The 27250-nt window shown below is 39.0% G+C and overlaps 1 protein-coding gene across 8 annotated transcripts in view; it reads left to right on the forward strand.

Moving 5' to 3' along the window:
* The window catches only part of LOC129780205 (trithorax group protein osa), a 299734-nt gene that overhangs the window by 7818 nt on the left and 264666 nt on the right, over positions 1–27250 (forward strand). For 7 of the 8 annotated variants that reach the window (XM_055788228.1, XM_055788226.1, XM_055788221.1 and 4 more), the window contains exon 2: positions 14868–16475. In XM_055788228.1, coding sequence (XP_055644203.1) covers positions 15558–16475 — 918 coding nt within the window. In that variant the 5' untranslated portion in view covers positions 14868–15557. The remainder of the gene's footprint in view (positions 1–14867; positions 16476–27250) is intronic. The other variant, XM_055788224.1, reaches the window with a different exon arrangement.

A 27250-nucleotide genomic window follows, 5' to 3' on the forward strand; every position in this document is an offset into this window, starting at 1 on the left:
CAATTTGAACCATATACAGACTATGGGATTGTAGTTTATAGCATTTCAAACAAATCTTGGAAAATTTCAGATTCGATTGGTATGCAAATCGTTAAAATTCGTTCGCAGCAAAAATAGTTATTAACGTTAACTTTATTGCATACAAACGTGACCTGTTTTCTGATTTGGCACCCTTAATGTAAGACATAGTCCTACGTCAAAAACCGCGTAAAAAGCGACTGCAGTGTACTCAGGATAGGTGGAAAGCTCAAAACTACTGAAAACGCAGATGAGGTTTAATTTTTTGAATATAGAGATGTCATGATTTTTCAATATTAAAGGGTGTGTCACATCAAAATGCATCACGGAAAAAACGTTGTAGAAATTCGCCCAGTAGACCGACCCTTTTGAAAATTTTAGACAGTAAAATAAAAACTATTAAACAACTTTTGGCATTTTCTTTTTATTCATACTTCGAACCCAAGCCCGTTTGCTCGCACCTTCCTCTTTACCCCGTCCATAAGGTTCTGTACAACGTCAGGTTGTAGTTTTTTTTGAACAGAAATCCATTTTCTCTTGAAGTCCGCCTCCGATTTGACAACTTTTGGGTTCTTCCGAAGGGCCTGCTTCATAATCGCCCAATATTTCTCTATTGGGCGAAGCTCCGGCGCGTTGGGCGGGTTCATTTCCTTTGGCACGAAGGTGACCCCGTTGGCTTCGTACCATTCCAACACGTCCTTTGAATAGTGGCACGAAGCGAGATCCGGCCAGAAGATGGTCGGGCCCTCGTGCTGCTTCAATAGTGTTAGTAAGCGCTTCTGTAGGCACTCCTTAAGGTAAACCTGCCCGTTTACCGTGCCGGTCATCACGAAAGGGGCGCTCCGCTTTCCGCAAGAGCAGATCGCTTGCCACACCATGTACTTTTTGGCAAACTTGGATAGTTTCTGCTTGCGAATCTCCTCCGAAACGCTGAATTTGTTCTCTGCGGAGAAGAACAACAGGCCCGGCAGCTGACGAAAGTCCGCTTTGACGTAGGTTTCGTCGTCCATTACCAGGCAATGCGGCTTCGTCAGCATTTCGGTGTACAGCTTCCGGGCTCGCGTCTTCCCCACCATGTTTTGCCTTTCGTCGCGGTTAGGAGCCTTCCTGAACCTTGTATGTACGCAGGCCCTCCCGCTGCTTGGTCCGCTGGACGAATGAACTTGACAAATTCAGCTATTGGCGACATCCCGGACCGAACTTCTCGGATCACGTCTAAACTACTTAACTACGCGATTGTGATCTTTTTCACTGACGGAGCATCCATTTTTGCCGTTCTTCACCTTCCGGTCGATGGTTAGGTTCTCGAAGTATCGTTTTAGTACTCTGCTGACCGTGGATTGGACGATTCCCAGCATCTTACCGATGTCCCGATGTGACAACTCCGGATTCTCGAAATAAGTCCAGTTTTTTTTCATTCTGTTTTTCGTTCTGTTCTGCGTTCACGGAATGTGAGCAAAAGAAAATATCCCTAGTTTTGTCATTCATTGACATTAACATACCAGTTCATTCACTATCAGCATCGTTCTCCGACACTGACGAAACGGAGAAATTCGTTGAGGAATATAAGAAAGCACAGAATGCTCATAATAGTGACAAGAAATTAAATTGTTCAAGCATGCAAGGTTTCCGTCTCAGTTAAATTGCTTTCATTTTACATAGTGAATATGCTGTTCCAAATCCACTTGTCAGAAATGCTTCAAAAGAAGAATTCCGATGTAAAAAATACCATCTTGACTCAAATTTCAAACATTAATTTTTTTTAATTCTGAACACATGAACATGAAATGGTGGTGTCCAAGACATGACCGCAATGGGAATATTTCGAGCTTCCTTTTGCAAACGGATCAAACTATGCTATAGGATTAGCGGATGAAATTGCCAACATCCAGCTTTGGCTGACAAAGTTTGCATTCGCTGCTTGGGTCGATTCTGCAAAATGCCCCCTCGCCGTCCAAGCCTAAGCAATCCTTAGTTGTGAGTGTGCATGCAGATCTTGCTCTTTTGTTGGCATTTCCGCTTGCGCCACCGTTTGCGTTGCCCTTTCGGAGTAACTTCAAAAACAACTGAATAAGCAAGGCACTGACTCAATGAGAAAATCACACACATATCGGGATATTGAAAATGAAAAGTCACAACATTCCTGACAATTCAATGGCAATGAATAAATGTGAATGAATTCTCATGACTCGAGCTTTAAGGAAAGCTCAGAGAGCACAGAATGAATATGAATGAACACAGTTGTAAATTTGTTTGCCGTCGAATGAATGACAGCAGCATCGACAAGCAAAATAAACGCGTGACACTGATAAAAATATATTTTCAATGTTGCTTAACAAGCTCAATATTTCCAAGCCCTGGACAGGGTGTCGAATAACCTTGAAAATCAGGGAATATCAGGGAATTCAAACAATGTCAGGGAAAATCAGGGAATTTCATCACCAATCTGGAAAAAAACCGCCAATTAGAATTTTGGTTATTGCAGATATCAGATAGTTAATAATAACAAAAAATGTATTTGACTAGTTGAACTCTCTGTAGATTTTTCAAAATATATTGTTTGCTTTTGCCTGTAGGTAAACTTAGTCCTTCCGGAGGGTAAACAGCACAAATGTAGACGGCTTTTACATTCGCGTCGTTTTTACTGGCATTCCGCATTGGTAGATATGTGCGCGTAAGCAGAAAGATGGGTACGATACAATCATAAAGTGATTTGGCATTTTTATCTGACTGTCAACTGAAGAGAGAAAGTATGGAATTTTGGCAATTTTTATCGTTTTTTTATAATAAATTATTTCTTTGTTACAGAAAATATTACTATTATCTGTAACAAAATTTCACGACAGACAAATCTTGAAATTTCGTCTGGGATGCGAAGCACTGGTTTTAAAGTGAAAGAAAGAAACTTTTGCGTCAAACAAATCAAAGTTAATTGAAACGGTTACGAGAAGCAGAAGCGAAATCGCTCGGGGTGAATCGAATAAATTTTTGGAAAATGCACTAAAGAAAGCCGAAAAGAAAAAAAAGAAAAAAATGTTTCGTTAAAATCGTAATAGTTTCGTATACAGGATAACTTCGATATAACGTACATTTTACTTTCAAAATTGTACGTTGTATCGAAATGTACGTTATATCGAAGCATAATAAAGAACTCTGAAACGTAGTTTATATTACTTTATTGTGTTGCTGTTTGAGTATGGTTGATGAATAAAATCAATAAGAAGACGAATCCAACTTTTCTCATGATGTTTCCCTTCGTTCTGTTGATTGAAGTTTGATTCATTTAGAATCCGGAATAACAAAACAGTAATATTTCGGGATTGGTTAAAGTTACAACACAAGCTTTAGTATCAAAATACAGATAATTTATTGTTCTTTCAGAAAAAAAATATTAAAAAAATTTTTTGGACTTTGATCATGTGTACGTTATATCGAGTGACGTTATATCGAGAGTAAGTTATAACGAGGGTACGTTATATCGAAGTTTCCCTGTAGTAATAAAATACAGTTAAGAATTCAACTCCTTAAAACGTATGAAACTGTGCTGTAAAAATAAACGAATTAATAATAATATCGACATACGTTCATAAAGGGCCTGTCTGGGTAAGGGAGTAAAAAGTGCCCCAAACCAAATCACCCGCTCTATGGAAAATATTATATAGCGTACTAAATAAGAAATTTTGACTATTTTTCTAAGTACCTATGTGGCTCACCATAGGATACTTTTAATTTTTGAATGCTTTCTCAATAGATTCGAGATAAAAATTTGGAAAAAAAAATACTGAAAGTACATCTTGCTATTATGTATCGAGAAATATAAAAAAAAAATTCATCACATATTGAGATGCTAAAAAAAATCTTGAAATTTAGTTTTTTTTAGATTTAGAAATTCAGTGCTACTCTAATTCGTATTTAAATGTGTTCCTACGCCTTTTCTAGATATTTGGGATTTTGTTTTCCAGTATTTTAACAGTGTTGCGCGGTACAAACACACACACACACACATATATATATATATATATATATATATATATATATATATATATATATATATATATATATTTCAAAATTTTTATTTTTTTTAAGAATTTCAATTGAGACCCAGTACTGGTTTGATTTATATTTAAATATGTTCGTAGGTGATTTTTGATATTTGTGATTTTTTTTCAAAAATTCTCAAGAACTGCGCGGTACGAAAATAGCTAATAAATTTTGTTAACATATTTTTTTCTTTCTTTTTTTATTTTTTTAAAATCTATGATTGTGGTGTATTCGTGTATTCGTAAAAAGAAGCTCCAAACCTTATCACTGGCGCTATGGACAATGTTATATAATTAGAAAATAAGACAGTTTTCCTGAATCACTATATGGTTCACTATAACAGCTTATGGTTAAGCTTTGCGCAGTGATGAGGTTTTATCGAGGTACATTGCTAGTTGAAAAAAAGAACTATGGCTAAGAACGTAGTTTTTCTACGGAAAAAAAATACTCAACGTGCATCTTACTATGATGTACCACGACATATCGTCAAACAAAATTCTATAGAAAATATTTTTTTGTTATTTCGAAATTAATATTTTTGCGAAATTGGATAGCTCTATTAATAGATCAAATATTGATATGTTTAGTCTTATGAATTTTAATTCACGAACACAATAAAATCATCACACACATTTAAATATAAATGAAACCAGTACAGGGTCTCAAAATTCTAAAAATAAAATCAAAATTTGTAAATATATTTTTTGTACCGCGCAACACTGTTAAAATTCTGGAAAAAATCACACATATCTAGAAAAAGCGTAGGAACATATTTAGATACGAATTAGAGTAGTACTGAATCTTTAAATTCCCAAAAAAAAATCAATATTTCAAGATGTTTTAGGTATTTAAATTACAGAAGAAATTTAAATGCACTTTCAGTATTTTTTCAAAATTTTATCTCGAAGCTTTTGAGAACTGAAATGTACGTACCACGTGAGGGTTCAAAAAAATAGTCCAAATTTCTTAATTGGTATCCTATACAATATTTTCCATAGAGCTGGTGATTTGGTTTGGGGGCACTTTTAACTCCCTTACCCAGCCCTTTCATTGGTTTTGCTAATTCAATGTTTTATGAACTATAATTACACAACTAGTAGATAATTTGATTGCTAGTCTACATCTGAATTTTTTCTTTGAAAAATACTGGAAAATCAGGGAATATCAGGTATTTTTTCGGATTTTGAGTCGACATCCTGTGTGGGATTTAGGTGGATTGATGAAAACATATTTGAACCTAAATCAAAGTCAAAATTTTTGAATAAACTGATTAAATAATTGATGGGCCCCAATTTGTTCGTAAGATTTATTTACAGATTTAGCATATATCTTCGTTTTCAATCATTGTTGGTCGATAGGTTTTGTTCGCACGCATTCAGTGATCCTTCGATAGGAAGAGTCAACATCAAAGATTCTATCATAGCTTCTAAAAACAAAATGCGGGAGTCCCGTCGGCACTCATGTAAATGCTGCAATAAACCACACCGTTGTGCATACAAACAACTGTATAATGCGATATCGAGGATTACATAAACGCCAAAGCGAATCGTGTGTTGCACAATTTTCACACTTCCACCTAATCCCGATTTACGGGGAAGCATTAAACTCTCTCACGTTTCACCGCTGCTGGGAATCGGCAATGACAACGCTGATCACCGTCATTATGATTTATCTTCCGAGTGGTTCTTCCGATTCGACAAAAAAAAAACGAAAAGAAAAACGCCGCAACGAGAAATCATGTTTGAACCCCCCGAATGAGACACACGGACGAGAAAGTAGCAAAACAAGAGCGAAAGCCGGCATCTAACCTTCGGCGGCCGGCGAATTCCGACCCAGCGGATAAGGTTTACGCGTGCTGCAACAGCGTGGCCTACTGAACCTCCTCCCTGGCAAAAAAACGGCAGAGAGAACGAAAATCTTCCGCTCCGCCCGCGCCGCCGCGATGTTTACGATGGCATATCGGTCGTTTGCCGCACATATTTTGCTCCACAATCTTTATGATATAAACCCTCCCCATCACCATCCCCTCCTTGCAGCGCGGACTGCATATCAGCGAAGAAAGATTGATTGTGGAAGGCGAAATGCCGAACTAAAATATTCGTGCGGAGGAAATATAAATGCGAACGATAACGATAAAAATGAGTGGCGATGCCGCCGGGACCACGGTGATTCGGTTCGATAGTCAAGGTGTTGGAGTTGCATTAAAAAGTTACTTGTCTCTTGGATCCGAGCCGAGAGTGATGGAGCGCCACCTGCGATAAAGCGATGGAATGGTGTGGTTACTAAATTTCAAAACATTGCAAAACAGGACCTCTTCCATATCCCATCTCTCTGCTATCGCAGGTGAATGAGCAGCACCAGACCAGCAGACCAGTTGCATGGTGTATATATTTGTGTTGGATTTAAATGTATGGCGCCTTCACAACGGCTTCTGTTGAGAAAGTAGAAGAAGCAAACAAACAGGAGAAATAACTAACCGTTTTCATAATGATGCAGAAATGCAGCTGGCAGAACGATTTCGTCTTCCGCTGTTTGGTTCGCTTTTATTTCGTCTTGGAAAAAAGGTGCCTTTCTCCGGGGGATACATAAAACATATACACGGCATCCGCTAGCCTAATAATTAGAAATTGTGTTCCAATCCTACCGAGAATTCCACCATCAGGGAAGAGAATGGGATGCCTCCGAAAAACCTCTGAAGCAAAAGCTGAAGCCTATACCAACCGCGCTCTATAAATAGATCACGCACCCTATGGGTCGATCGGCGGTTCAGCGATCAGATAATCGAAATCTAAGAGAGGATGGAATAACTCATTTCGGATAGTGTGGTACACATAAAATTCCGCCGTCCGCTTGCTTGCAACAAGAAACCGAAGATCACAAAGTAAACTTCCAAGCTTCATCGGAATCACTCGACGCGAAGAATCAATTGGCGATAAAAAGGCAAACGGGCAGGAGCAACAACGCAACAACATTTATTATAAGCCAGAACAAGAAAACAATATTAATAATACGGTCCAACTCCAGCGCGAAGCCACACCAGAACAGAGCAAGAGGTTCCTGCAATAACAACCGAAGGAGAATGGAAGGCATTTCGCTTCTTGGTGTCTTGATGCAGAGGAGCCGCGCTGGCCAACAACCAACGCGGCAACAGAAACACTTCCACCACTGTGTGTGGATCGACGAGAGTTTTGTGTTCATTTGCTACAACTGCAAGCCAAGCGAATTGTGCTGTATTTTCTGAACATATCGAGTACAACAACAAAAAATATAATCCTCCATTCTGTGTGTTTCCTACGTCGAGTTAAATCTTTCTTGACTTGACTTGGCAAACGAAGCACGCGGGTGATGCAGAGCACAAAAAAAACAATCCGCACACACCGCAGTTGATGAGAAGTGCCTCTCACATCCGAACAATCTGAATTCAAAAAAGCCCCAAAGAAGGAGGAGGCGAAGGAGAATAATCTACCCACCGCCGGATCGCTCATGAAACCGAAGCGGACCGCGATCCACCATCCCCGCCGGCACCACATCGGGATCTCCCAGTGGTATTAAGAAGCATGGGGATGATGAGACGACAAAAAACCTCAACCGTATTGCGGAGTGTGTTTTTCTGCTTTTTTCTCCTCCACATCCTCCTGCTGCTGCTGCTCCCCTTATGCGTATATATTTTCCAGGCTTTTGTCGACGTTCTTAGACCCCCCCCCTTATTCACGCCCCACACGGGTGGTGCGCTGGATGTAATCAGAACCGAACACACACTCGGTGTGCCGCTCGCTCTGCCGTGTTGCTTCTCTGGTGGTGCCGGTGAACTGCTGGAACCGGTCCCGAAGCATCTGCATGAGCGAACACCGAGTAGTGTTTTGCTCGAAAAATTCGAAACCAGGGCGATGTTAAACTGAGGAGAGTTTTTCGAAAAATTGTATAATAAAGTGATTTAGTTGCGTATAGTGCGTAGCGATGAGCCAGCATTATTATATTTAATACTTTTTTTTAATCTTAATTCATTCTCTTGAATCGGAAAGCGTGACCGCGGACAAGTTAGTCAAAAATTTGACCGCTAATTGTGGTCATTATGTCTTATTTTACTGAATAATATCTGGTGTTCTAAGTATAGATAACTAATTCAAATGTTTCTAGTTACGCTACCATAGGCGGGAATGATATTTGCATTGACAATTGAAGGCAGTGTGATTTTCGAAACGATTGCTTTTTCCTTATAATTAGGGTAACAGTACTTATCATCGCAATAGTACCTATTATTGTAATACGAGTGAGTTTTGACGTGGGATTACGTCTAACCGGAATATATGGGAAGTAAAATGAAAAACTGAACACAGAACATGCAGGAAAAAATCGAACATTTCTTACTGGACCGGAAAGATGTTTGCATCAATTGATAGGGAATATTTCTACGCATCTATCGCAATCAATAAAAAGTTATTTTTCATTTGATAAACAATTGAATCACTGTAAAATGTTAAGCGTTATCCAAGCGTACTAACTGCTTCGTTTTGATTGGGCCGATTTATGGTTTCCCAACACAGCCATCCCTAATACGGACTTCAAATCCATGAATCGTGAGGAAAATGGCATCGCAAATTCATGCAAGTCGGTGGCATTTTTGTCCCGACTGAAATGTAATTCCCTACACATACTTCATTTCCATGGAACGTGGGGAAATTGGCATTGCAAATTCCTGTAAGCCGGGGGCATTTCTGTTCCGACTGAAATGTGTTTCCCAATACAGACTTCAGAATCAAGGTATCTGGGAAAATTGACTTTGCAAATAAATGCAAACTGCGAGTACTTTTTAATTATAATTTGATATTCCGTTCACATATTTTGTCCTGGGCATCATACCAAACGAAAAGGACTGTCATAAAATTTACTTGTAACGAAGAACATAATCTTTCACAATGCATAAATAGACCTTACATGGCATTTGTTCAATCTTTTTACTAACAAAGCAAATAAATTAAATTCAATTGAATTCGGATTTTTTTTCATTTAATCAAAAATTTAATCAATACAAACAAATGATTGCTAAGCTAAGGTAGTCCCACGTCAACCTTGTGGTTATATAATAGATATAACCCACCCTTTTTTTTCATTAGTTTAGAAAACATAGCTTATTTTTAAAGGCTCTAATATGATTTTTCAACATCAGAAATCTCTTCTTTGCCGATTTTGGTACTTGATTCCATGCGAAACATTGTTCTTTTGTTAAAAAATTTAGTTTGAAAACGCTGTGTCTCATTGATGCTTGCTTCTTAGCATTTTGTTAAGGAATATGCGGTCAAAATAATGAGATTGTCGTGATTTTTCTCTTCAAATGCCTTGCATCACTTGTTGAACACTCCGTTGATCAGCCCATTTACTTCCATCCTCTCTTCACCTCTGCAGCATCCTTTGTGACCTTGTCATTTTTTCCAGATCCTGTTCAATATTTCTCGATTTTGCGGAATTGTTGACAATTGGGAGAATCATAAGTTCTTCGCAGACGGATTCTCCAAACATGGTTTGGAATATCTTCCAATGCAGTTGTCGATCGTAAGTTTTTACAAGGCGGACTCGATTATATACAGTCCTCGATTACTTATCACTGTATATAATCGAGTAATATTAATATGTAATATTTTTATGGGACCCCCACTCCATTCCAGAGGAGGGTGGGGTGTCATACCATCATAGAAACATTCAACATCATACGACACGCACTTTGTTCCATCCAAATGATACTCTCCCGTGCATAGAACCGTTTAAGGACGCTTCCTACGTTCGATTAAGTCATATTCATCGATTTTGTATTTTTTTATCCTGACCGAAATTAGTCCAAAACAAATTCAAATATTTCAGAATCAACCAATGGATGCGTTGCCGTGAAATGAGCAGTGCGTACAGATTCTAGCTGAAGCATACTTTCTTCAGCATCTTCTTTAAGCTTAATCTATCGAAATGGAACTAATTGCCAGCGGAGCTAATTTTATCCACCTTCATCCATCTTGTGACCCACCGCGTGGTCGATGTTTCGAACGCTTCTCATAATCGAGCCGGCCATAGGCTTTCAGAAAACAACACACGGAACGGAAACCCTCGAAGAAGAATGAACGGCAAAACGAAGAGAGAATATAAATTGAAATGCTAAACTCGATCCACTCCTGCTGCCTCTGTTTCGCCCACGGAGATTGTTGCTACACTGTACCTACCTACCCTGTTCCGAGAGTGGTTTTTGTGGACCGGACCGGACTCGACCCGACTGGTACTGCCGCTCTGTTGCTGCTGCTGCTCGACTGGAGGAATTGGTGAACTAACGATGACGAGAAAAAAATCTCCGGCAGGGCGTACATTACGCGGGCAGGTTTACTCCCCAAGTCAAGGGTGCGTTGTTTTTTTCCATTCTGAAGAAAGCATTCGTTTGAGGCACCAATGCCATTTGCGCGCATTCTCAGAACCTTTTCAAGCGTGGCCGGGGCCACCGATATGCTATGGTGGATGGTGGATGTCAGAGAGCAACACCATCGGCAGATGAATATTTAGCAAAACTGACTAGTTGGTATTATAAAGAAAAGGATTTATGAGTCGTTTTTCGTTCCTATGCCGCGCACTCAGTTGCTTCGCTTCATCATCTTCTCCACTTGGAGCGGAGCACTTATCTTCATCGTGAATAAACGCTGCGTTCGCTACACGGAAAGCCCCTTTAGCTGTTGCGATTGGTTGTGTTTTTGCTGCTCGGCGCGCTGATGACGGTGCGAAACCTTTGGCTGAGCCTGAGCACATGCGGAGTTGTATCGGGTGTTCGCTTGCAGAGCGCGACACATGGCTCGGAAACCGTGTTGGCATCAATTACAGATTGTATCTCGCTGTTTATCCGGTCCGTCGTACCCATAGCAGCCATCGTTTCTCATGGTATAATGATGACGGTGATGGAGATGACGATGATGACGATGGGGGAAGATAAGAAGTGAAGGAATGCTCCGAAAGCTCCGCTCGTATGGTAGTGGACGGTGGCGACCCCGTTCTAATCGATCGGATCCTTATCAAAATTGATTGTCTTTTTCCGTCTAAAGCTTCCGCGCTCGTTGGTGATTATTATTTCGAGCTTATGTGAATCCGGATTAGTTTTGAGTGAACCAATTTCCGATTAGTTGGTTCGGCCCCGATGTGGTGCGAGGCAAAGCAGACTAGTTTCCTCATACTTTTAATTATAAATAGTATATTGAAACGCGTATAATAATCAGTTAGTTTTTTCAGTATGTTTTGCTATTGCACAAGACGCAATCATTCTTGAAAAAACATTCATTTGGCTTTGTTAAATATTAAATTAAATTGTTCTTTTTCAAGTGTTTATCAGTTCCAAATGAAAAGGGCGAAGAAGACATGTAGAAAAGTTTCTCCATCCAAATTTGCTTTTTTCCACTTTGATGATGTTATACGAACAATAGTCATAATTGTTGTTACTTCATTTGGAAGCTTCTGTTATACGTGGGGTCATTTTGTTGTTTTTCTCAAATGCCTAAAAATTTGAATTTCACTTAATATCCGGAGACGGATACTCTAGTTCTCAGTTCGACAAAGTTATTGTTGGAAATGCTCAGCAAAATCGAGACTTATCAGTTCCCAGAAATGGCAGAACAAACAGAGAACGAGTATTGGGTGAACAAAACGAAAACATTAAAAAATAATCATCATAATCATCAAATGGAAGAAAGATCAGAACCTCATCTATCGGATTCCACAGCAAACTAAAATTGGAACATTTTTGAGTTATTAACTGAAGAAAAAGTTGATGAAGAGAAATCGATTAAATCACTTACTCCCCTTTCCTTCTGAGCCCCTCATACATGGTATAGCAATATAAGATCAATATGAGCGAGCGAAACAGAAGGCACATTGCAAATAAACACTCATCAAAACTTTTCTCGTATTTTGCTACATACACGGCGCAGACCGAGAAGGATATAGATTCTCGTTCGTGCTCTCCTTCTTACTATTAGAAAACACTTTTCAACTTAATTTATATGATAATTTATATATAGTTTTTCATGTAGAATCACATGTGTATGTGTATGTACAAGCCGAAGATTTTTTACATAACATATCCAAAAATCAGAGATGTGTTTTTTTTTCGTTTTTGGATTATGATTTTTCAACGTTAACCGATGACTGAAAAATCATTTTTCCCTATTTTTTTTAAATTCATAACTTTTGAACTACTGAACCGATTCAGATAATCGACATATAATTTTCATTTCATCATTCACAATTTAATGCTGCTTTCGGGCCATCTATTATGAAAGACGTTTAGTCGATTCATACCACGGTATGCGTTGACATTGTACCTTCGTCATTCCGAATGGAGCAGTTGATCTGATGCCCTTTTTGCTTTGTCATTTCAAATTGATATGTTCTTATTGATGTACATTGCATTAAAAAAAACTAAAAGTATGTTATATCTGTGATATAACCGCAAGGTAGATGTAGGACTACCGCCGGCTCTGTGATCATTTGTTCGAAATTGCATCTAAATGAATTCTCAATGAAGGAATGAATAATTATTTCTAAAGATTGCTGAAAGTGTTCCTTGTTAGTATGTGAGTGGATGAGTATGAGTTTAAAATTGTTATTAACCCTTAGCGAACGAATGCCGCCATACTCGTTACATTGCAAATATTCTAAAAAATCGAATGCTGCCATACATACATTTCGTTATATTTCAGGAACTCTGTTAGTTTATGCCTTTTTTATGCATACAACGTAATATGGAGCATTCCTTCCGAGGACCTTTTCTCGCTCTGGAAATAAAGAACTTAATTTCTTTAAAATCGGTCTACCAACTGGTCATCGTTCTAGAAAAATGCGCTCGTTCGAACTTGTTGGTGGTCTAGAAAAGAACCGTTGAGTTTGCGTGGTTTTGCAAAAGCAACTGATGAAGTTTTATACATAATTCTAGCTTGTTCTCGTGCGAATCATACACGACAGTTTTCATTACCACTCCACGCGGAAGCAGAATAGAAACTGATGCTTTGGATACGATCGCATCACGGGAACCGAATGCGCAATTCTTCCTTTGCTCAAGCACATTTGCAAGCGAGTTAGAGAAATCACAGCCTGCATGTATTCTGTGTTCCCGAGGCCAAGTGGTTAGCGTTGCAACTAACATGCTGGGGGCTCGTGTTCGATTCCCGTTCTGGTCGGGGAAATTTTTCGCCAAAGAAATTTCCTCCGACTTGCACTGTGGTCACGCGTATTCTAAAGCTTGCCACTCAGAATGCATTCAAGGTGTGTTATTTGGCATAGAAATCTCAACTAAGTACTAATGAAAATGACGCAAGTAATACTACGTTTAGACGGTGAAGTTCCTCTGGGAACGTTAGTGCCATTGAAGATGTATTCGCGATGACGGTTTCTCCAGGTGCCTTGATTTTGCGTCCGTATTCGGGAACACATTCCGATCACCACAAAAGCAATCATCATCAATGAGCTAGATTGTTATGATTTCAATAGCCTATTTTCAAAGCAATTTTTAAGCTATTGAAACGATTTTTCGGACCAATAAGTGGCAAACTCTTTGACTTTTTATCTTTCAAATGAAGTGATTGTTATACCACTCCATTTAGTCGGTAAAGAGGTATTAACGTTCAAAACCTTCCCCTCCAGCTTCACTCTCTCATTTTCGAAATTTGAAATTACACCCCGGTACATACATGAAAGACGTAGTCCTACGTCAATATTATTACATTGATAATTTCTAAAATGTGTATTGATGTGAACATTACAGTGATTCCGGTGAGTTTATCGAAAATTGCATGTCGTTTGAATTGCCATAAACATTTTATATTGGCAGAGCACATTTCGAAAACATAATGACATAATTTTGTTTTAAAATGTGTCAACTACACACGCAGCACTATTGAGCAAGGTAGAATAAAATATAATTTACATTGAAATTTTCATCGAAAAAACCTCATGATTGTACAGAATCGCATTTTGAAATGTAGGTACACCATTCTGTGTACCTACATTTCAAAATCTGTCAGATCATCTACGCCATAAACGGTTAGAATGTTTAATCAGCGCAACAATGTCCGTTACGGTCAATATGAGAAAAAAAATGCGTTCCCAAAAGGAAATAAAACCGCTCAGCTCTCGGACGGAACCTGCTTAGCAAAAACGTTTCGATCTTGGTCGTCGTTTCCTTAGCCAATTAAGCTAGAGCGCGACGGTCGCCTCTGGGATCGACCACACTCCGTTGGAACCAACCAACCAACCATCTAACAACTATACAACGACAATCCATTCTTCCCTCCAAACCATCCGCACGGCGGCGGAAACAGCTTTATAATAGCTCTGAGCGCCGGTCGGCCCATTCTGCTCCACCACGACTGAATGAAGCCGGAACACAAATCGAAAACTGTCTCAATTTCCTCCCGAAATAACGATCATTAGCCAAGGGGGTTACCAGTGCAGCAGCATTCGGTCCCGGGACGAGGCGAAGGTGCGAATCAAAAGATGAAAACAAGCGCAAAAGTGAACGGATAGCAGCGGCAAATCATTAAGCAATTAGGAAATTCAAAAGTTGTAACACAAACGTCCGACGCGATGAAAAGAATGGGAACTCGAAAACAATAACATTAATTTCGAGAGAAAGAGTGAGACGTGTCTTTTTCTGTGCTTCCTGTTTTTCTCCTCCCCCTCCAATCCGTGGGACACGCGAAAAACGGGATTGCAATAAAAAAAAACGAAATAGTGAGCACCAATCAAAATTGCATAATAATTGAAGTTACTTTTTTCTGCTCTTATCGTTTCAGCCAAATTATTCCGCAAATCGTTTTGTGTATGTGTGTGTGTCTCTGTCCCAAGCTAGGAAGCGTGGATGATTGAAGCGGTCAAAAGAAATACACCGAAAAATAGTTCCCTAGAATATGCAGTCTTATTAGTGTTTTCGTTCATTCATTTATGTTTGGGGGGTTTCTTGCCTCCTTTTTTCTGTTTTATTTTTCCTGTTTCGTGCGTGTGTTAAAGTGTTGTTTTTGTTCTTCGAGTGTGTTTGTGCACGACAGCGATTAAAAGTAACAGGCGAATGAAAAATGAGATCGAAGATTATTTATGCTTAAGGTGGAGAACGTCAACGAGAAAAGGAGCGCAAAATTGAAACGGAAATTGCGAATTGTTGTTAAACAGAATCGTGTCTCTCTCTCTGAACGAGTCCCCGCGTGTGTGTGAATGTATACGCGTACGGAATTAATGTTGATGAAGAAGTGATTTGCGGTCTTTTTCAGCGGTGCTTATCTGAGTGGGGCGAATTTTGGCGTATGATAAACGACCGAAAGATCCGCGTCGATTGATTTCGTGCGTTCCTGCTTAGATTAAGGCGGGATTATATAAGTTTACATTTTGGTTCGTAATCTATGATCGTGACAAGCGTTTTGAAACCCATTAGGCACGAGACCGGTAAAATGGGTAAGCTTGACAAAATGAGTTGAAGTGCGCGAGGGAAGATGGCGCAGCAACAAACTAACATAAATGAGAGTATAACGAAGCATAGCGACATAGGTGTTGATCAACAACAGACAAATAAAACAAGTAAACTACAAAATGGTACTGATACTCTACACGGCGGAAAGAGTTATCAAAGTGGACCAGTAATGGGTGGTGAGAAAGCAAAATCACCAGCGAGCGGTTCCTCCGGGGGAAATGGTGGCACTGCGACTGCACCTCCACCTGGTTCCGGTCCGCCGCACAATCCGCATTCGGGTTCGGAAGGAGCCCCTGGTATGCATCCCTACGAATCTTCCGGACATCATATGCCTCCCACGAGTAACGCGGGTCCGACAGACCCCAATACCAACAATAAAGATGAAATGCATCATCATCCCTTGCATCAGCAGCATCCTCAGCACCATCAGCACCAGATGTATGGTCATCCACCAATGCAGCATCAACAATATCCAAGGTACCACCATGATCCCAACATGCCACAGGGTGGCCCCGATCCTTACGCCCACTATCGAATGGGGGCCACCTCAGGTGGTAAGCCAGGTTCGATGATTCCTCCCAGCCGACCACCTCCTCAGCGCTACATGCAAGGACCAGGACCGGGTGGTCCCGGAGGTCAACCACCACAGCATCCTGGACACGCGGGTCAGCAACCTCCGGGTCCGACGCCCACGCTGAACTCATTGCTGCAGTCACATCCACCACCCCATCCGCAGCATCGCTATCCCAATAGCTACGATCCAAATCAGCCACAGCAACCACCACCTCCGAGTCCTGGTCCACCCGGGGCGCAACCTGGCCAGCAGCAACAGCCACCGGGACAACCTCCGCAGCCCTACGGGCACCAACAAGGCTGGGCGCCGCCTCCCCGTCCATACAGTCCACAGATGGGCTCGCAACCGTATCGTCCTCCACCGCCGGTAAGTACCACTGTTCGATTTACATGCAAATTATATTTCAAGATGACATGAAAGTTAAGAAGTCTTATGACCTGCATTTATAACCGGACTTCACCCTTCGCTCATTCAATATACCACACGGATTGTAAAATCGGTATTTCACATTTAACGAATAATCGCCCGAGAAAATACGGGGTTAAAAAAAAGTAGGTATTTTTCATAGGGTATTTTTCCGGGGGAATCAACATTTTGCAGGAAGTCCCGTTCGAAAATTCGAAGGTCACTTTTTCCCATACATTCATTGGCGATCAAGATTTATCAAGATGTGATTGAATTTTTGAACATTCAAATTGTAACATTTCTCGTTATGTGTCCGATTTCTAGTTTTCCAATTTGTACTCTCAAAATGTTCTCGAATCCTACGCGAAGTATAATTTGCCATTGTATTGTTGATGTGAGTTGATTTTGGAACGTATCAACGTCAAAATATCCAATGTGAGATTTTTTATGGCACATGGCATCTATCCATCCGAGAATCTTTTTTGAGATTTTACCCTAGTATAAAAGATCAAAAACGCAAAAGTTTTTCATTGTCAATTTTCTATGCAATATTTTAACCGCGTTTATTGGTAGGTTTGAGTGAAGTCCAAGAAATATTGTTGGTGATTCATAGTTTTACATTGAAAAAATTCAATATTCATTAATTTTTTTTACTAACTTTCCTTCCATTCAATTATTCACGTCTAGTGTAAAATGGGACTCGTTAATGAGCCTTATCCGAGATGAGCACAACTTTAATTTGAACGAAGTATAGTGGGTCCAAGACATGACCGCATTGTTGACATAGGACTACGAAATTATAGGCCCTACGTGACGAGTCGAGTAACTTGCCTCGATTCATCTAGGCTTCAATCAACTTCGATTCGAGTGATGATATCGTATTGCAGAAGACGATCGTTATGTTTCTTCGTGTATAATTTCGAAGGCTGAAAGACTTCTATCATTTTACAGACATGAACAGTGATACCAGATGTGAAGATATGTTTTCATTTTAAGGAATGTGTCGGCCAAAAATTCAATAATCAGAGAAAAAGATACATGATTTATATATTTTTGTTTTTGTTCTATCAATATTTTTCGCATTTCGATAGCAAGGATGCCAAATCAGAAAACTGGTCAAATTTATATGAAATGTAGTTAATTTTAATAACTATTTTTGCTGCAAACGGATGTTGACGATTTGCGTACAACGAATCGGAAACCCTCTAAGGTTTGTTTGATACGCTATACATTACCGGGTCTGCAAATGGTTTAAATTCACGAATATCAGAAACCTTTCTATGTTTTCCTATCCGTACATCCACTAAGGAGCAATTTCTGCAGCCGCGATAATACAAACAGCGAAGGGATTACTTGCGCTATGCTATAAATAGTGGATCTCCGCTGAGACAAATTATCAGTCTCTTTCTCGAAGCAACGAACATCGCTTCTTCTGCTTGTTTCACGTCATCATAAGGGCTTCATTTCCCCTCGAGCTGTGGACGCCACAAAGCATCTCACTCACTGATGCCCCTAGCATTGCAATCACTGTAGTGAACTGACACCATGCGAAAGCAGGGCGTATCATAAAGTTCTGTGCCACCCGATCATGTAATTTTTTTGTTTATACCGAGTAACGCTATCTATTATTCGTAGAATCACCATAAATTCGTTTAGAAAAAGTGTAAACTGTCATATTGTTGAATAAAGTATTCAGTATAATTCCTAGCTGGTGGTGGCTGAGAGCAGACAAACGACCGCAAAAGGTTGATCAGTGTCGTAGTGTACGGGGTAGCGAGGGGGGAGGTACGCCCTATTTGTCGTTCTCAGGGGGGTGATACTCACGACCATTATAATGATATTATATTGTTTTGAAAAAAATCTTACAAATTTTAGAATGAGCTTCACTCGTTAGTGACTCCTTTTTGTTCAATTCATAGAGAATTTACACGTTCATTCGCCTCTACTCAGTGTTTGGTGATTGGCTCATGTAAAAGTATCTTTTTTGGGATTTTTCGTTTTGGATGGGAAAAAAGATTGCTGATTTGAGTAACGACATCCTTCATTAAATGAAGGGTGACGGTTCAAATTTCATGAAGTTCATAACTTTCGACAACGCTCCAACTATGTCAGGATCAAATGGAGAAATTCATGTTTTTTTTGGGAAAGCAAAACAAAAAATCCGCATTTAAGGGTCAATTATCAAAGAGAAACTGAAGAAATGTGGCAGAACCATCAAACAACCAGCTCAAATGGAAAAGTGGTGGAACAAGATAGCAAATACGGTTACCAGTAGTACTGTGCATAAAATGAACAGCTGACGATTAATTTTCATGTATTTTTCTCTTAAAGTTAATTAAAAAAACCTACAAAATGACATCCTTCCCTTTTTTTTACATTATTTCTATATTGAAAAATGTCCTACTTTATGCGACCACATTATAACTGCAATAGGCTTTACTAGATCGAGAAAGTGCATGGTCCCTTTTTCCAGCAGTTTATGATTTAGCATTTCTATACTTCCCTGTACTTCTGGCGCGATGTACTACTTGAAACAGTTCTAGCGCAGAACTATTTGTAAACCAAAGGATTGTCTCTGAGTAACGTTGTGATCAGACTCGGTGCACTGGCAATTTTTCTTGCTGCCGAAAGGAACACTGATGCTGTTAAGTCAAGCGTGAAAATTTAGTGATTTCTTATTCGTTTTATCTGATATTTTTATATCCTTAAATTTAAGTTTCTTGGTTCGGTAAATTTGATTTTACATTAGACCTCATTTCATTGGTTTTATTAATCCATTTTGCTCTTCCTTTTCGTCACTGTTAGTCTGTTCAGCAGCTCATAGAGAATAATCCCCTGTCAATCCCACCAAATACAGCACGGTCCATGGGAAGCACGGTAGCCGTATTTTGATATAGTACTACGCCTTTGATTTTCATACTGGGGGTAACTGAATGAAACTGAAAATCAAACACATAACTAAATGACAAGATTTAAACACATATAACGCAACATAATCAGTGCTCCCGTGGCCGAGTGGTTAGCGTCACACATCATCATGTAGGGTGTACGGGTTCGATTCCCGTTCTGGCCGGGAGATTTCTCGTCAAAGAAAGTTCTTCCGAGCTGCACTGGTACACGCGCAATCTAGAGCTTGTCACAAAGAATGCACTCGATTATCCGGAGTATTTATTTTTTTTTTCACTCCGGATAATCGAATCCTCCGGATAATCGAGTCAAAACAATTTTTTTTGTATGTATTTTTGGTTTTTTGAAAATAAAAGAGGAATTTGATTTTTTAATCATCCCCTTAAAGTCAGAAAACGCTTTTCTCACATGAAAAAAAAATATCCAGATTCTCTTAGGAGGTGATAGACGATCATATTTGATGAAAAAAATGTTCGAATTTCAACAATGACAGAGTTACAGAACTTTTTTTTTGTTTCGAACTCTGTTGCTTCAAACTGGCTCTGCATTAAGAAGTACGCTACGGAAGACGATTCTGATGCTTTCATTTGAAAGATGAGAAAATTTAGTACAGGATATAGTAGTGGAACAACTAAATTAGTGAATTTTAATAACATTTTGGGAGTGAAACACTTAAAAGTTAATAATTTTCAATGTGTTATTATTAGTTTTATCCTAAAAATTTATATTAAACTAGATTGTTACTATCAATTAAAATGAAATTCTTTAACCGCTTCACAATTTGTTCTTTGATGCACAACTTCTATGTTTCTTAATTTGGCTGCAATATCGATATAAACAACTCCTGGTAAAAATTCAAGCAAAATTTTCAAAAATCACGATTTTTACCCCACTGTACATGAATATAATCGAGTCCGACCTGTACTGTATTCTATTAGTCATAGCATTTCATTTGATACCAATATTGAGGAAGTTGCAAAAAATACATAGTCGACCATTTTGTGGCGGCGACCTTTTCGAATTTATGTTGTTCATAGTGTAGTGTATTCTCCAAATCAAGCCATTCACCCATTTTTTTGCGGAGGTCAAATTGAATTTTTCAGGATCATGGAATACGCAGTTTTATAATAACAGTAGAATAAATGTATGTTCCAAATTTCAGATTAATCATTCAACAGGAGCGGGATCGATTTTCTATTAATGTGGGACAACCCAACACACATTCAAACATACCTAGAAACAGGTGAAGCTGAATGAAACCATTCAAAAAGTAATTAGTTGTTTGGGGACTGCGGCCATCTTGAAATCGGATTTTTCATTATTTGCTTTGTTCTACTAGTCGAGAACTTTCATTTGATACATTTTTGGGCATTTTTCATAAATAACTGTGTTCTACTAGTCAAGCCTTTTCATTTGATACCCATATTGAAGGGGTTCTGAGAAAATAGGTAATCCGCCATTTTGTAGTGGCCGTCATCTTAGATTTGCATTTTTCATAAATAACTGTATTCTACTAGTCAAGCCCTTTCATTTGATATCCATATTGATGGGATTGCGAAAAAAATATATATGGCGCCATTTTGTGATGGTGGTTATTTTTTTTTTGAATTTTTCATAAATAACTGTATTCTATTAGTCAAGCCCTTTCGTTTGATACCCATATTGATCGGGTTCTGAGAAAATATGTAATCCGCCATTTTGTAGTGGCCGCCATCTTGGATTTGCATTTTTAATAAATAGCTGCATTCTACTAATCAAGTCCTTTCTTTGATACCCACATTAGCTATTCAATATAGAATTATTATACAAATTATTCAAAATTTCCGAAAATCAAAAATAAAATACTCCGGATAATCGAGTCTAAAATTCCGGATAATCGAATCCCGGATAACCGAGTCACCGGATAATCGAGTCCGACCTGTACTACGTTGGACGGCGAAGTTCCTCTAGGAACGTTAGTGCCATTGAGGAAGAAGAAGAACGTAAAATAATCATGGTAATACATGCTATACAATTAGCAATTTAATGAAAAAAAGGAAGGATGATGACGGGGACATAAGCTTAGAGACGTAGGAATGCACCGAGGGCTGTCAATTGGAATAATTTTCAAATAACCGAGTAGTTTTTCTTTGTTCCTTAGCAAAATTACATCTCCAACGCATCCAAAAACTTCATTTCCAATTAAATAATCCACAAATTATACTATACAGCACTTTTCGCAGAACGGCATCGGAAAATTCGAAATCGATTCCGCAACTCTGCTGGCTTCAACTGTGGCAATCTTCACCTGTACATCCGAAATTAATATTCAGCACATGTTTTACCATCCTGATTAATGTTATAAATCAGGATGGTAAAACATATGGTAAATGGTAAAACAATAAGCTTAAAAATAACAAAAAATGCGCTACCCTCTCATACTAGTACAGCATTTGTATAATATATATGCCATAGCAATTATAAGAGCAATATGAGAGAGCGAAACAAAAGATACTTTGCAAATAAGTACGCAATTACTCATTCCGCATACTTTGCCACATACACGGCCACTGACCGAAAAGAAAACGAATGTACGTTTTTGCTTTCCTTTTTACTCTTAGGAAACACGTTCCATGCATATTTTTAAGATCCAACTTCATTTTATAATGTGGTGTGATATTCTCACGTATCTGTGCGTTTTTGTGTATTTTTGAGTAATATTTTATTGACATTTGTTATTTTGTTAATGTTATTTTTTTCTGAACAGTTCGTTGATTTTTCATCAACTTTGTCAAACATTGTATGTTGATCAGACATCTGGATTTTGAGTTACGATTTCTTGAAAAAAAGCTCAATGATTTTGAATACGCCCCTTCAAAAAATCAGTCGTAATTTAAATTGGTCATATTACAATAAAAATTGTGATTTTAGGTAGAACCAAGTTTGAAAAAAATCGGAGAGGGTCAGGACAAAATTTGCTGTTTTTTGGTCGATTTGGCGTTCAATTGCTCCATAGCTTGAAACAACAATTGTCGAGCTCTGTTCACGTTTTGTTCACTTCTGAGTTATAGCACAAACACACAAACAAATAAACGTTTAGTGTTACGCGTACATATCAAATGGCAGTTACTTATGCATAAGAGTGCAATCAATTTATCGCATACGATAGTACTACCAATCTGTATCCAGGTTTCTAATTTTTCTCCGTAATACAAAATAGAAATTCGATAGTATGATTTTTTCACAGTTTCAATGAGTTAGAAACTTGTACAAATTTTCTCTTAAGAAATGAAGGGTCAGTTCCCAGGGAACGACGCGTTGCTCATTGGTTAATTTACTATTTTCAAAAATGTTGACAAACAACAAGTACCAAACACTGCTCAGCAGAGCACTAATACAGCGATTAAATAACTGTGAAGGCCAAACGATTGATAGGACTTGTTGCAAGACCAACGGTGGACCAACGTTTTTAAGATAATGCTGACCACGGCGGTTTTAGCCCCAAGCGCACACCAACAACAAGTTCTATTCAAACGATTCAATTTTCGTCGTCTCTTCGAGCAAACGTTCACTAATGATATTTTAATTGCGCACCCCGTGCCTGTTTTTAGCAATTCTGCGAACCTTTTCATACAAATACCGGACTCATTTGCCATTTCATGAATTCTACAAAACAGCTTACAGGTGTTCTTCGCTGATGTTAATGATGGGACAAATCAACAGCGTCCAGCTACATTCAAATCGATTTCGGAAGCTCGAAGATTGGAACCATAAAATATTTCCTGGGCCAAATTAGAATAGTTTTATGAGACCGGAATACACTCTAAAAGGCATCTCGTTCATAGATGAATCAACACCGGTGATCATTTGTTAGATTTTTCATTATGGGAAATAATTTCGGCTGCAAGACCATATTTTATGCAAATCGTATTCCGCGCTATCGTTCATCAATAATCAAAATTTGTAAACGCCAATATGAATCAACCAAAAAAACACTCACGAATAAACCTCAAGTAACAGAGAAGAAAACAAACCCTGGATTCACGGATTTAAGCTAATAGGCTTATGTCAGTTCGATGGGAAACTCACTCACTTACTCAAGGCACAAAACGACAACATTTATACTTCAAAACCGGGCAACGGTTGTCATTCGCATATGTGTATGTGTGCGTGCGTATTCCATCTGTCAATCTCATAGACGTACGTGCGAACGACGGGACGTTAACAACATCCAGAGCACCCGATGATCGTGGCCACCATCGTTGTCGTACGACACACGCGGTTTGCTGCTGCTGTTGTTGTTTTGTACCGTTGAGGGGGGAAGAAAGGGCGGAAGGCGAATATAAATAAAAGCGAATTTAGATATCGGTCATGTACACGTCGTCGTCGTTGTTGTTGCCCACCTATCGTTCAGCTCTGCTCTATTTAACTACTCCGGTCGTGATGCTTGTACTTGAAGCCGAAAGAGAGTACGTCATCAGCGCGGGACCACCACGAAGCTTGGCGCCACATGCTCCTATTCCGGGATTGAATGTGAGGCAGTCAGTTGATGAAACGACCAACTGAGTGGAAGAGATGGGTCATGACTGTACCCGGCGCTGTCTATTCGGAACATTGAACTTGACGGCGGGTCGCTTGACTGCGTACGGTAGTAAATGAACTATAACCAATGTTGTAGTAGATTTCATTCTGAATTACATTCATCGGTATATCGACAGTTTTCCGGATGTTACGTTCCGGATCGGATTGTATACACTATAAGAGGGAAGAAAGGCTCTCCTAAAAATGCCTTAAAATTACGATTTATTATGTTATGCTTCTCTCTTTTTCATCCTTTTCCCCTCCCCCTAAAATAACTGCGAAGCTTCTGCGTAACTGCTATCATGATTTATTCCTTTTTAAATGACGTTGTCATCAAGCCGGTCGGGTCGTCTTTATCGTTTCTTCCCGGCGAATGGAACGGCTTCCGGCCTTGACTTTCGCCAGACGAAGAAGAACAGAGCAGTAGTCGTCATATAGGAAGAATTATTGCAGATTGAAGCTTGTTGATTCCATGCCGCCGCTTGAGCGGCCTGAGGTCAGTTTAGTCGACGACGAGATACAGAGAGAGAGAGTCCCCACTTGTCTTATGTGGTATCTTATTTCAGAGGCTGTATCCGACTGTCGGCGATGAAAAAGACGAACACAGCCCGTCCGTGTTGTGTTTTGCTGCTCGGCAAGCAAAAGCGCGCGGTTGTATATTTATAGGATTATCTCCGTCTTGGATGCTTCCATACAACGCTCGACTGTGCAAGGAATGTGTTTGGCGTGGTTATTTTTAGTGATTATTCAAAATAAACCGTAGGAGGTGGAGGCAGTCGTAGCAGCGGATGAAGATATGTAACAGAAAAACGCACAAACTCTTCTCCTGTTATTGATATCGAGCATATAAAAATCTCAACCGTGCAACGACACTATGTTACATTTTCTATTGTCAAAGTCGTTGAACAATAGTCATTAAGCTCTGAAGATAATAAAAAAAAATCTGGGGGCGGGTTGTGATACAACCACAAGGTTGACGCAGGACTATCGTTGGCTTAGTAATCATTTGTTTGAAGAATCAATTCTCAATTAATGAATATTTTCAAAGATTTCGGAAGCCCAAGCAAGTGCAAGCATAAAGCTTCCTTCGTACATATTCTGCGGATGCATTTTGAGTTGAAGAAAAAATTGCACGCTCGTTCTACATGATAGCGAAATACAAACGGGATTGGTCAGAGCGAGCATAATTGATCCATCGAACAATAAAATCGTTATGGTTTTTTTTGTTTATTGTCCAAGCAATGTTTGATCCATTGAAACAAATTTTTGGATACGTATGTAACAAACACTCCTCATAGACCTTTCATCTTTCGAATGAAATGTTTTTCATACCACTTTCATCAACCGGTAAAGAGATATTAATGTTCAGAATAGTCTCTTGATAAAATCTCACCGCACTGTGTTGGTTTCACAAATATGAATAAATGGCTATTACTAAGGGGATAAGCTGTGAAGACAATGTATCCAATATTCCAGAATGCAAACAAGCTTCCGCATGAATCCAATAAAAGTGTTCGGTACCGTTGTTGTGTAAAACAGGATCAATCTTTTCTTTGCAAGTGGTCAAACAAAATCTCCGGTGCAGGAGTCGATTCCTCTTTGAAAATATCCAGCGCAAGTTATATCCCCTTCCCGCCCTCTTCCCCTTTTGGGCTACTAGGCAAAACAGTGTGGACCTCTCATCAATCCCGTTTCTATTTATCTAATTCCGCTCATTTCGCAAAGATATATTACTGTTCAAAATAGTCTCCTGATGAGATCTCATCGCACTGTGTTGGTTTCACAAATATGAACAATGCAAACCAGCGATCTCTTTGATATGGTGAAATCAGGCCCCGTCCAAGAGGATATGATCCGCGAGTCAAGATGTGTCGCAAATTTAGCTGTCATTGCCAAACTATCAAACTTCTTGGTGAGCTCAAGGCAGATCTACGTAGCAAGGTGCGCCCATTCGCTAATCATATTTAACTCGAAACAATAGTCAAATTCGGGAAAATTTAAAGAAGGCAGTTTTGCAATCATAAAATTTGAATGGAGATTCTTAAGTTATTCGATTACTTAAAACACGACGCTCTCTTAACCATTTGGCTATATATTTCACAACACACAACATTTACAAAAACTCGCCATTATAATATAAAATCATCATCAGACAGAATTCCAGTTCAATATTACGTAATACTGTATTGCATAGAATACATATTCAAAATAGAAAAGTAAATTTTCATTCATTATTTATTATTTTAGAAGTGAATTCTCCATACCATTTCGTAATCAAATATTTTGTATTGACCGCCATTTGATTCATCGCTATTGGCACGATTCACTCGTAATCCATCTTGAATTTTTATCCAAACATCGTTTTTCGCTAGTGTAGGTTTCTTTCAGATCGGTAGCAAACGAGAAACGGGAATGGTCAGGGGGAGCGTAGTGATTTGGCTGGTAGCGAGAATATGCTTTATTCATAGAGCAATCCGGTACTTCGAACTCACACCCGCGGTGTAGAAATGAAAAACGTAGTCCTACGTCAAAAATAACAATAGATAATACTTCCTGAAAATGCCAATAACACGTTTTCTTTCTGGAGAATTCCAAAAGAGGCAAAGAAGATGCATTTATTAGTGCAGTAAGTCCATGAAAAAATAATCTACTGGAAAAACAGGAAGTGGGTTATATCTATGGTATAACCGCAATGGTGACGTATGACTATCGTTGATTTAGTTATCATTTGTTTGAAGTTGAATCTTAATTCATTCTGAATATTTAGGGGACTTCGAAACGAGAGCGTTACGTTGGAGGTACAAGGTTTTATGCATCCAATATTGGATACGAAAATATCCTACTGATGGGGAAGAATAATCTTCGGAAGCTTTCCTGCTAATTGCACTTGATTGAAAAATCACAGAACTAAATGTATTTGGTCGCAGTATTATATGGATAGAAAACATTAAAATAAACTCTTTCGCTTGCATGTAATTTCCAATTTCAAGGGGAACTGGCTGATTATTTTGCAGCATCATCTTTCCGGATTCTCCTCGATTCTTCTCGAAATCCACCAGTGGTTAATGCTAACTCGATAACCACCTGTTGATTGCACTTCATTGAAAAATCACAAAACCAATTGTATTTGGTCGCAGTATTATATGGGTAGAAAACATTAAAATAAACTCTTCCGTTCGAATGTAATTTTCAAGTTCAAGGGGACTGGCTGATTATTTTGCAGCAACGACATCTTTCCGGATTCTCTTCGATTCTTATCGCAATCCACC

This window comes from Toxorhynchites rutilus, chromosome 3 (genome assembly GCF_029784135.1).
Source record: "Toxorhynchites rutilus septentrionalis strain SRP chromosome 3, ASM2978413v1, whole genome shotgun sequence".
Classification (NCBI taxonomy): domain Eukaryota; kingdom Metazoa; phylum Arthropoda; class Insecta; order Diptera; family Culicidae; genus Toxorhynchites; species Toxorhynchites rutilus.